The following is a 12,500-nucleotide window of genomic DNA, read 5'->3' as shown; positions in this document are numbered from 1 at the left end:
ACACAAAGCCCCCGTCTAAACTGGCTGACACAGAAAATCATCACAGACAAAGTGAAGCAGTACGGGCTGAGCATGATGGGAAAATCCCTGCACAGCTTCAAACATGTTTGACCAGAGTTTAAACTGTCCAGTGTAGGCTGAGGAACAACAGCACCGAACAATACAGACCAAACACCAGAGAACAAAGAGCAGACTTTCAGACTGTGTGTGTGTGTGTGTGTGTGTGTGTGTGTGTGTGTGTGTGTGTGTTTCTCTCTGTGTCATCATCCTCCTCCTCTCAGAGGTGGGCTTGGACTGGAACCAGTGAAGAAGAATCTCGACAAGTTGATTGGTTAAAGCTGCTGTAGTGTGTGTTCTTGTACGAGTGTGTGTTTTATCGTGGACGTGTGTGTTAGTGTTTCATGTTTTATGTCGTCTGGACGAGACGGCCAGGCTTTTATATCTTCAGGTGTTAGTGTTAAGATATTCGTAAAGGTTCAAATAGTTTAAATAATAATGATATAAATAATGTCAACAGGCCCGACACAGGGAAGGCGCTCCTAAAGACAGCGTGCTGCTGAAAGTAGGATGTCCAATCCCCATCCTGCTCCTGATTCTTTGAACACCTGAGTTGATCATGAAGAAAGAAAATCCTGCATCTCAGACTACATTCTGCTGATCGTCTTTGGACACAGAGAGTACGTTAGAAAAGTCGATTTATTGAGTTAGTCCGACTAAAACTGGACTCCTTCCTCCCCCCGCCTTACCTCCTCTGCTCCTTCCTTCCCTCCTCTCCTCCCCCCGCCTTAACTCCTTTCCTCCTTCCTTCCCTCCTCTACTCCTTTCTCCCCTCCTCTCCTCACCTCTCTCTATTCTCCTTCCTTCCCTCCTCTATCCCCCTCCTTACCTCCTCTCCTCCTTACCTCCTCTCCTCCTTCCTCCTCTCCTTTCCTCACCCCAATCCATGTAAAGCAGTTGATCAGTCTCACTGAAATCGTACTAAGTTGAATGTTCTGGAAGTCGTGCTAACACACCTGGATAATACGCTAGCAGATCGATTGACTCTTGCACCTCAATCAGACTTTGCCGCTCGCTAACAACCAGAAGAAGCTCCAATAGTAAGTATCCATGGTGATAAATCACCACATAGGGTAGCAGAGTGGGTCACAAAATCCATTCTCAGGGGCGCTGATGGACTAGTGGTTAGTTCCCACGCCCCATGCACAGAGGCTACAGTCATCAAAGCGGGCAGTCTGGGTTCAAATCCATCCTGTGCCTCCTTTGCCACATGTCATTCCCCCCTCTCTCTCTACCTTATGTACAACGCTATCCACTTTCCTGTCTCTCCATTAAATGCATAAAAATCCTTACAAAAACAAATCAATTCTCCATCGGACCTTGAAAACTGGGACCAGAAATGTAGTCCAATAAATGGCCAAATCAAACTACAAACATGGCATGACTCGTGTTAAACCACCAAGGCAGGGTTCTAAAGCCCCCGATACACAACCTGTTACTGGTGGGAACCTCGAGTCTGTGGTGATAGGAGTAATTCATATGTCCAGCCACTAGGCGGTGCCAAGGTAGTGTTTTACCTGGTGCTACATACTGTATACTGTCACTGTTAGACTAGGTGAGTGAGTGATCGAGGCCTCTCTCTTTTCTGGTCCCTCGGTGGACAAATTAACTCCCCTAACCCCCTAAGGGGCCATCTTACAGTGCAGGATGGAAATTGTGTGTTCAGACTATAGACTGTATAAAACATGAGCGGTGTCCGATTGACGCCTGCCATTGGTGTTTTAGAAGCAAAACGATGGTTTTCATGGTGGTCGCCATATTGGAAATACTTTCTCCAGCTACACTTCAAACAGTCAGGAACAGGCAAAGAGGCGGAGCTAAGGTGCCTCCTAACAAAGATGCAAAAGAGCTACAGAAACCACATTCGACTTGTGAACCAGGCTGTAAAAATGAACATTTGAATATGGGACCCAATGGGGATTCCTTGTCTTTTTGAAGACAGCTTCAAGTGGACACTCGAGGAACTTTGTGTTCACTTTTCAACACCGGGGGTTTCCACTTGGTTCAGCACTTCAGCAGCTTGTTTCCAAAATGTGCATGTTTAAAAAACTGTTGTGCATCTCCTCTGGAATTGGAAGTAATTATTTCCCCAGAGCAGCTCAAGTGTTTCACATAACCTTTTTAAATCAACACTGACCCAGAGGCAGGTTCTCTTCAGGGGACCTCATCCTGAGTAATGATGTCACCGTCTCTTCTTTGTTTTATTGGCTGTGAGCTCAGATGCAGATGTGAGCTGACAATGACAAACAGCAGAATTCACATGTGGGATGCACACTGAAAAGCCGTCCATCTTTAAGACCCGAGAGGGTGACACACAGAGGGGGGTCCGTGTCCTCAGCTGCCCTCTGTCCACACGTCCTCACTGAGACACAGGAAACAGCTTTATTGCTGTTGTAGTTTTTAGCCAAAAGCTCTGTTTACAGGCAGGAAACAGTCTCATTGCCCTGGAAACAAAAGCTTCATAAAGACCCACCAAACTTCCTCTGGGAAATCTCTGAGCCCTCAGTGAATCCTTTAACAACTGCACATATTGAACAGAAGATTTGAATGTGTTTACCCATCCAGAGTTTTTAAAACTTTTCATTGGACGACCCAGAGAAGCTTTAATCACAATGTTTATGAAGTTTTGGATGAATTGCATGAAGTGTTTTGGTTTTTGCCCTATTGTATCAGGAGTATTTGTGTACTTCATGCAGAACTAAAGGAAATGCCTGAACTTGAGACACTTTATATAAGTATATTATGTATTTCTAGGTAGTTAGGGGGGTTGGTGCTCAGCAGTAGAGTTGGTCGTCTCTCAACCGGAAGGTCGTTGGTTCGATCCCCAGCTCCTGCAGCCACATGTCCGACATGTCCTTGGGCAAGACACTTAACCCCGAGTTGCTCACACTGCTGGGTCGGTGGTGTGTGAATGTGCATATGAATGGATGAGTTAATACTGATGGACTCTTCACACAGCAGCCTCTACCATCAGTGTGTGAATGTGTAGGTGTGACCTGCGGTGTAAAAGTGGTCTGAGTAGTCAGAGGACTAGAAAAGCTCAAGTCCATTGACCATTTATTGCAGCCCGTTTAAGAAGTTAAACTGAAGTGGCCGGTCATTTTGTTGTTCTGTGCAGAGGAAGGTGTCTTTAAAGGTAACACAGTTTGGATGCAGGATGTAAAGGAAGCGAAGTGCTAAACAAAGTATTGGGAGTATCACCTGAACAAGAAGGTGGTACTTGAGGATCCTCTGCACCGGTTTGAGCAGGTAGGTCTCCAGAGGTAACGAGTGGTTCAGAGTCGCCTGCCTCTCCTGGAAGAAACTAACCAGCGTTTTGTTTTTCATGCACTCCCTCAGCACGGCCACCGAACTGTGGAGAGAGAGAGAGAGAGAGAGAGAGAGAGAGAGATAGAGAGAGAGAGAGAGAGGTTTGAGTTTTTGCAGTGTTATGATGGTTTGGCTGTGGAGACCAGATGAGTCTAAAGATGGGGCATTGGGATGTCTGAGGGGAGGGTGTTCCAGATTTCCAGATGGTGGACTAATGTTTGAACAAAAGTATTAAAAAATACCTCCTAATTCATGACAAATGACTCTTAGTGACAGTCTTAAGCTGTTATAAATGAAGCTTTTTTTTGTTGGTTAATTTCCTCATTCAGATTAATGTGTTTCAGGATTCAATTAGAGCTGAATAAACTGAACCAGGACCAGAGTCTGCAAGAACCCTGCAAGGATTTTGTGATGGATATGAAGGTGAAATTACAAGCAGCAACCGGCGAGGAGACACTTCAGTCGTCCCCCTTCTCTGATGATGATTTATCATAACATGAAGGACGGCAGAGTCGGACTTAATCAGAGGATTTGGAGAGATGAGGAGGACCAGAAGATGAAGGAGGTGCAGGAGGTGAGAGGGAGTTTTCAGGAGGTGAGAAATGAAGGTGGAGATATGATCCAGAAAAAGGCGATAAAGGATGAAATGAAGGGACACTAAAGGAAGGAGGAGGAATTCACAGCTGTTTGGAGCTCTGACAAACATTCATTACAAGTTTAAGGACGAATGAAGGGAAGTGAGGAGATTGCAGAAAGAGGCAAAAATGAAGTGAGGGAGGTCAGAAAGTAAAGATTTCTTTAAAACATTCAGGACACTTTGAACAATGAAGGGAAGAAACCCAAAGAGTAGAGCGAGCGTTAAGGAGAAGGCAGGTCCAGAAGACGAACATCCATCAAAGTGTTCATCAGAGACACAAAGAAACCGGAGACGTCAAAGAATGTTTGCTTGGTTCGATGAAGAAGGAGGAGCAAACACACAAAGACAATAATGACAATCATGTGAGACACCTTTAAGAGGATGGAAACTCCCCGACTATCCCACCGTCCTGAAGTCCTTTGACAAAGTCTGAAGAAACAGAATCAGGTTGTTGAGATGATGGAGAAGAAAGAGACACAAGATAAAAAAAAGAAGGAGGATAGCAGCGGTGTTGAAGAGATGATGGAGGGTGGAGGAGGCTCCTCAGCAAACATTCATCACAGCGTGAAGCCAAAGACTGTTGGATACAAGCTGTGAGATAGAAAGAGAGGAGCGCAGCAAAGAGGGGAGGGGGGGATGGAGGGAGGGAAGGAGGTCAAGGTAATGATGGGGTAGAGAGAGAGCGATATGAGGCTCTTCCCCCTCAGATTAACCACGAGAGAGTCCAGAGGAATTCAGAGCAGAAGTAATATCTTCTACAGACTCATCACTGATGGGTTCAGCAGGAAGTCTGAAGAATAACCACAGAAACAAACTCTGAAACACATCATCGTCTGCAGATTCTCAACGTTCCTCAAACCTGAAATTAACTTCAAGAAATGATTTTATGCACAACTAATCTACAATAGGAAATAAGCTGTGAGAAGAATGCACTGTGCAGACATGTGCGGTAGTATACAGGGCAACTAGCTACGATATGATATGATACGATACACTTCAATGTCCCCTTGGGGAGATTTGTCTTGGTCTGAAGTGCAGCACACAGCTGCCTCCAGAAGCATTGTTTAATTAGAAATAAAGAAAGTTTCATATAGTCCATATTGGTTTAGCCACTCAAAGGTCATGGATACGGTCATTAACATTGGTAGGTTTAGGGTTTGGATTTGGATTTGGAAACTCTTTATTGTCCCCGAGGGGCAATTTGGTTTGCAACAGAGGTCCATACAGTCAATACATCCATAAAAAACAGCACAATAACATAAATACACACATATAAAACATAACTACCGTGGATATCACCACGATGGTGAGTGAGATAAGGGACAAAAGACCAACAGTCCATTGTAAAAGTGTACAGGCAACAATGCCTACAGCTTATTTAAAAACCCAACAGCTGATGGAACAAACGACCTCAGGTATCTATTTGATTTCGACCTCCTTACATAAGTGAAGCTCCGCCCTGTCGGCAGAAGTCTAAACTCTGCATGCAGGGGGTGCTGAGGGTCTTCCAACATGGCCTTTGCCTTTCGAGTGGCTCTTACTTGAAAAACATGGCCGAGATCATTCAAGTCAACTCCAACTATCTTTCGGCAAAGTTTAACAATATTTCCCAGCCTGTTTTTGTTAACGATGCCGAGGTTACCAAACCAGCAGATCATCACAAAAGTCAAAATGGACTCAATAAAAGATGAATAAAACTTTCAGGTAAGGGTTAGGGCAGGCGTTGTCATTCACTGGTTATCCCGATCCAAATGTGAAAGTGTCAAGAACATGCAAGAGCTCCAACTTGATCTGGAAGTCTTTTGCCATAATTACATTATCTTGTGTGTGATTGAGGTGAATGATGCAAAGTGCTTGGAGTTTATAGTGAAGTGACCAGAAGGGGTTCTTAACTAAGCCGCCCAGTTTCCACCCCTGATGAAGGCCTTGTGCTGAAACACCTCCGCACCTCGGTTGTTGATCTGTAAGCTGCTGCTCTACCCAGATAAAACATACTTTGAAGGAAATGTAGTATACTGACTTTTCTGTCTCTCTAGCCTTTTTTTGGACCCTATGCTTCAAAATATGACGATGCTGGTCTGAAAATTACAACTCAGACAAGGTTCTCATCAGTTATCTTGGACAGCGGAGAAACGCAGCAGAATCTCTCTCAGATCTCAGACAGATCCCGACTGAAGGAAACCGACCTCAGCCCTCAGATAAACACTGACCTCTGCAAGAAGAATCTAAAGCACATGTCCGATAGAAAAGAACGTACGCAGGAGACATTCCTAGAAACCGTGCTTGGAAAGATTCCCATCCAATCTCCGTCAGACAGCCAGACGTCCAGCAGATAAAACTCACCTCTGTGCGAAAACAGAAAAGACTCACAGAAGTTCATTTGTTATCCATTCAGCTCGTTTTTTTAACAGATTCTGATGAAGACAGAGAGAAACAAGAGCTTGGGTGTCATTGTGAAACACCTGAAGCCAGTTTTTCATCTCTGCCTCCATATTCTCACAGATTGAAGATAATTACAGCTCTGCTCCCGAGAGCCTGAATTCTTCTCCACCAATCAGAGGTAACATAACACCCGCCTGCAGTCTGCACGGCCGCCCGAAGGACTATTAACCTCCTAACTCTAATTTGTCCCCCTTCATTTCCACCCTTCAGTTGTGTTTGCTTTTGCAAAAAAATGCAATTTCAAGGTATCCCAATGCCATGACCTCTCTGTAAGAGGTACTGCATACAATTTATCTTCTTCTACTTTAAAAAAAAGTGCAATAACATCACGATCACACCTTAATATTCAAACTGTCCGAGGTGGTAAATGATTGTATTTAGGGTCCTTTAATCAAGCTGTGCTAGATGTAGGAGTCAGAAAGGTTACAGAAAGGTTTTGCACTTGGTCTAGTAGATTTCTGAAAGGCTTTATATGTGATTTTTTGATCCAGCAGATGTCGCCCTTGAGCACCAGCATGAAACCAAAACAACTTGCGCTGCATTGTTGTGTTAGCATGCTAATGCTAGCGATCTTTATTATGCTCGTATCTTCACACTGCATGTAAATGTACCTGAAATGAGCGTGATCTAGAAACACAGTTAAGCAGTGAGTACAGTATGTTATTCTTCTTTTCTCTAGTCCCTCAATTAAACAACTTTTATACTCGAGGGGAGGAGTCAGCTGGCCGTCCGGGCGATGTAAACAAACTGAAGATAGGACTCTGAAAACTCTGAAAACATCACAGACAGTGGGACTCGGGTGTTACACCCATTGTAGACAGTCATGACTCACAGAGTCATTTTCAGAGGATATACTTGATTTCTATTGGTCTATTCATATAAAGCCTTTAATTCTGCTGAAGTGAAAGGCTGGACTGTAATCCTTTGAGGCAAATGTACCTGATCTAAATCCGTCGACTGGAAGGTCTTGTTTTGTCACTGACATGCTCAGATTGTTATTCCAAAGTTGCTTTCACATATGCACTGATGTACATTTCCAGAAAATGTCAGACACTCTGCCCTTGAAGTCTTCCTGACTTTCCACACATGCACCTCACAGCTCCATGATTTTGTTTTGGCTCCATGGCATGAATATGACGTCCTTGTTCTGAGTCAAAACTGTGATTGCTTGTTTGTTCAACAGACAGATCTTTTTCAAACCACTGAGCTAATCAGAGACGTGGGTGATGGTGCAGACTGGAGGTCATGCAGCAGGTCGACACGTAGCCGCCTCTGTTTGGATCAGCGTTGAGGAAAAAAAAACCCATCAGAGGACAACAATGAAATGGAAACCACATTAAAGACATTTGAGGAGGCAGTGCAGCACATTTTTTCTGTTGTTAATTTTCCATCATCATCATCTCTGCTCCTGCTGCTCGAATATCCTGAGCTACGTTTGCCAGAAGACAGGGAGACATCTGTTTGGAGGAAGTGTAACTACAGTCTGTTGAAAGAGCCCGGTTCTGTGGTGGAACATGCGAAATACAAAACATCAGAGAATCATGTTGCAGCCATTACGGCCTGTTTCACTGCTGCAGGCTGAGGAAACTACTGAAGCTATTCTAAATGTATGATACATACAAGTCAATTAGGACAACACTGGGACAGCTGTGGATCAGTTGGACCCCCCTCCGTTCAGTGTGTGCCGATCGAGACGTGAGCTAATCAGACCTATTTGGTTTTTTGAACCAGCTATAAACAGCTCCCTACTGGCAGGTCTTACTATGTGCCTAACAAACCCCTGAAGATGATCCAAAACACAACAGGGCGACTGATGTTCAACCTACCCAAAAGAGCACATAAAACTCTGCTGCTCACTTATAAAACAGCGACAAAAACCTGAACTCTCTCATCCAGGTCTACACTCCCTCCCGCCCACTACGCTCTGCCAATGAAAGGCGTCTGATCCAACCTTCACAACAGGGACGCTGACTAGACTCTTCTCCTCTGTCGCCCCCCAGTGGTGGAATGAAATACCAAACTCCTTTAAAGTCCTTTAGAGTCCCTCTGCACCTTTAAGAAAAAGCTAAAGACCCAGCTCTTTATGAACACCTACGAACTTCAAGATGATGATGACGATGGTCTTGTTTGATAATTATGATATTTAGGATGGTTTTGATGCTCATAAGAACTCTCAAGAACAGCTGTCAATGTTGTGATCTGCCTCTGGTCACTTCCTGTCAGCACCTGTGTGTCCGATCAGACTTAAAGCTGTTTGTTTTTCACTTCCTGACGTTGTCTCCTCCTCTCCACATCCTTGCTTGTGCTGTTCTTACTCTCTGATGTTCCTCACTTTGGATAAAAGTGAATGCTAAGTGAATTTTAAAAATGTCATTTCTGCTGTTAAACGGGCAATTTTGAATTGCTGTGTGTGTGACTTCCTGTGGCTCTGTAGTCAGCCTCAAGTGGACACTCGCCAAACTGCAAGATTTTGCTGTTCAGCATTTGGTTAATTTTTCAACACCAGAGGTTGCTGCTCGATTTTGACTCATAAAAGACATTAAAAAAAGTTTGGTATTTTTATATCAAGCTTACAAATCCCCAAAGAGTTTGTTGTTTAGTTTCTTGTCGTCATTTCAGATCGACTGCTTCCATCCAAAAAGGGACGGGGCTGCAAGTAAAGGGCAAAGCTCACAGATCGATGCTCTCTGCATTCTTGGATTTACCTTCCACTACTTGAATGTCTCTCTGCTCTGTTTTTAATTCATTACTTCCCCCCCCCCCCAAAAGCCTCCAAAGCCTCCCCACTGTCTCTGCAGCTCATGAATTTACAACATTACAAACTGCAAACCCATCCAAGTGGATTTCAGCAGCATAAATTAACTCAGCATCTGTCTCAGTCCTCCCTGTGGATCGACCTCCACAGATTACATCCCCGTCTGTTAATGTCATTTTTAATGGGAGCTTGTTTCACGGTTCACTGTACACCGACTCAAAGTGCAGAGATATTTTGGAAAAAGAAAGAGAAGCATTTCCATTCTGTTGTTGGCGACGTCAGATGGCGAGGACGCTGCATTCCTGGAGACATGGACTTATTTATCGTTTTATATGCAGGATAACAAAGCAAACAAAAGAGGCTCGTCTCGAGTGCCAGCAGAGCTGCACAAAAACCTGCAATCCAGCATAACCCGCTCCAAATCTGACCCAGTGGATCACAGCAGGGAAAAATGCAGGTTAGAGGCCAACAGAGACCCGGAGTCTGCTCTTCTGGTGATTACATTACTGTCTCCAAGAAAGAATAAGACCGGAACATGTTTGTAGAAAGACACGGCAAAGATCTTTGAAATCTCTTTTTGCATTCATGTAACTGGCTGGTGGTTTGGTGACATGTTCTGGGTGTCTTATTATAGCTGCAAAGAAGCAAACAGGAGTATTGAAACAAGCTGTCGTCTGTAACAAGAGAAGTAATGCACTCTAATTCAAGTTTAACTCACATAGTCATAATTCTACAATTCTACAGTTCACTTAGCAGACCGTTTTATCCAAAGAGACGTACATCAGAGAGTAAGAACAACACAAGCAAGGATCTAGAAAAAAGGGAACAATGTCAGTAAGAGCAAACGATCAGCTTTGAGTCTGATTGGACACACAGGTGCTGACAGGAAGTGACCAGAGGCAAAGCACAACATTGAGGGCAGTTCTTGAGAGCTCTAATCAGTATAGAAACCATCTTATAAGTCGTCGTTATCAAACAAAAACCATCGTCATTACCATCATCATCATCAATAATATGGAGACCATCATCATTAAGTTAGTAGGTATTCATGAAAGAGCTGGGTCTTTAGCTTTTTCTTAAAGGTGCAGAGGGACTCTGCAGATCACATGGAGTTTGGAAGTTCATTCCACCACCGGGGGGCGACAGAGGAGAAGAGTCTAGTCAGAGACTTAGGACCCTGTTGTGAAGGTTGGATCAGACGCCTTTCATTGGCAGAGCGTAGTGGGGGGGGGGAGTGTAGACCTGGATCAGAGAGTTAAAGTAAGGAGGAGACGTTTTTGTGTCTGTTTTGTAAGCGAGCAGCAGAGTTTTAAATTTGAATCATAAGCCAGTTAGGACTCATTCACAGCAATGTGAGACGATCAGAGGATGTGTTCAGACGGTCCTGCAGTGTGAGGAGTCAGGGGAAGCAGGAGAAACATCGATACAGTCCACTTTCAGACAGGTGAACAGAGGCAATGGACGGGTCTCCTTTCACCCAGGAGACCAGTGTAGAACAAAAATAACCAATGAGGAGTCACAGTAAGAGTCGCACAAGTACAGTATAGAAACCGCAGTCTACATCTTGGGGGTCTCCCAGACAGGAAAACAGGTTCAAAGCGTCTTCCCTTTTGCATTCATCAAAGTCCACAACGGTCAGTTTCTGGTCAGCTGTGCAGCTCTATGTGTACCATCTGTTTCCACCATGTGGAGTATTATGGCTGAGCTCTCGGAGATAGCTGTGATGTACAGACCGACAGCCTGCGAGCAATTTGCTAAAAGAGTCATGCTGCCCACCTACTGTGCTCGATTGTTGATTTTGTATAGACTAGTCTTTTCAATCAAGGCAGCACTCCACAAGGTTCATGGGACGTATCAGACATGTGGCTGCAGCAGCTGAGGATCCAACCCCAAACTTTCCGGTTGAGAGAGGAATTACTCTACCAATGAGCCACAGCCGCCCCTTTATGTACTTCACCGTTTACCACCATTTTCTTTAAATGCAGGATTATTTATGACCTAATGAGGGAGTGAAGCCCCCAGCCTGGTCCTCGTCATTATGGGGCCAAATTGTCAATCGGGTCAGGCGGCGTGCAGTGGCTGAAGGTGGCTGCGGAACTTGCGGCCATGAGAGAGCTTCAGATAGATTACAGCCCCAAAAAAAAACAACCTCTCAGCTTTCTAAACATGGATATTTTTTTGATTTGATTTTTGTCATGCACACAAAGTGTCCGACCCTCATGGGCTCATAAGACACCAAAGAATTCAGTTGCAGTGGTTCACATTTACAAATCATAACATTACAAAGTCGCCGGCTCCTGTCACAGTTCAGTCTTAAACAACGTGTTCTGTCTTCTTTCCCAGGCTTTACAAACAAAATCTGCTATAACAAAGGTTCCTTTTTTAAAACACAACTCAAGTTTTTCATAATCGTCCAGCCAAAATAAATCAACATAAACTGAAGACATTCTTTTAAAAAGAACATTCCTACAAACAAACTCGGTCTTCCTCTGGAATGGCATCAAACCTGCCGGTCTCTAAAGCTAACGGTAATGTTCCTGAACGTAGTATATTGTGGTCACAGCTGCAAAATGGAGGAAGCCCACTTTTTAGATGGAGAAGGAAAGGTATTAAAAGATGCGTCTTAAACACCAAATGTTACAGTCTGAATAAAACCTGCACCTTGATGTGTTTTTAAATCTGAGGTTTAGCTCATCAGACTGTTTCATCTTTTCCAGGAAGAAAGAAAACAGACGCTAAAGGGAAGAAACTGACACTAAACAAACAAATTACTCAAGGATCGAGACCCCGAAGAGAGTCGTGACTGAGCGCTCGTCTTCATCGATTAAGGGAACGACAAAGTGCTGGATCCTCTCACGATCGCACTTGAGAAAATGTGCCGTTTTTTTTTGTCAAATGAAATTCAAACCAGAGATCTGAAAAGCCTCCAAATAAACCTAAATTCATCCGTTTCTGCATAAACGGCAGTCAATTCAACGATTGGATTCCATCATTTAAAAGCCCCATAAAGTAGATCAATCATCGCTGTTTTGGCTGAACACAACGTGTCATTAGAGGCTGTGAGGAACGATTCACAGATGTCTCCTTCTAAAACAAAATAATCAGAGCGGGTAATTAAAATCAATCAAATCTCTGACAAAAGCAGTTTCTCAAACGCTCTCAGAGGAATGAGCCACGTGTGACAAGATGTCGAGACACTTTTCTCAACCAGCTGATAGACGAGTTCAGGAAGTTCAGAATCAGTGTCAGGAAGTCCAGAATCCATTATGGACATCTCTAAACCTGATAGTGACGGCTGAT

The 12,500-nt window shown here is 44.0% G+C and overlaps 1 protein-coding gene across 2 annotated transcripts in view; it reads right to left on the bottom strand.

Moving 5' to 3' along the window:
- Nucleotides 1–12,500, bottom strand: part of plekhg2 (pleckstrin homology domain containing, family G (with RhoGef domain) member 2) — a 29,345-nt gene that overhangs the window by 11,577 nt on the left and 5,268 nt on the right. For both annotated transcript variants that reach the window (XM_061047259.1, XM_061047260.1), the window contains exon 3: nucleotides 3,259–3,409. In XM_061047259.1, the coding sequence (XP_060903242.1) occupies nucleotides 3,259–3,409 (151 nt within the window). The remainder of the gene's footprint in view (nucleotides 1–3,258; nucleotides 3,410–12,500) is intronic.

The sequence above is a fragment of the Labrus mixtus genome, chromosome 9, assembly GCF_963584025.1.
Source record: "Labrus mixtus chromosome 9, fLabMix1.1, whole genome shotgun sequence".
NCBI lineage: Eukaryota > Metazoa > Chordata > Actinopteri > Labriformes > Labridae > Labrus > Labrus mixtus.
This window is presented reverse-complemented; position numbering and strand designations above follow the sequence as displayed.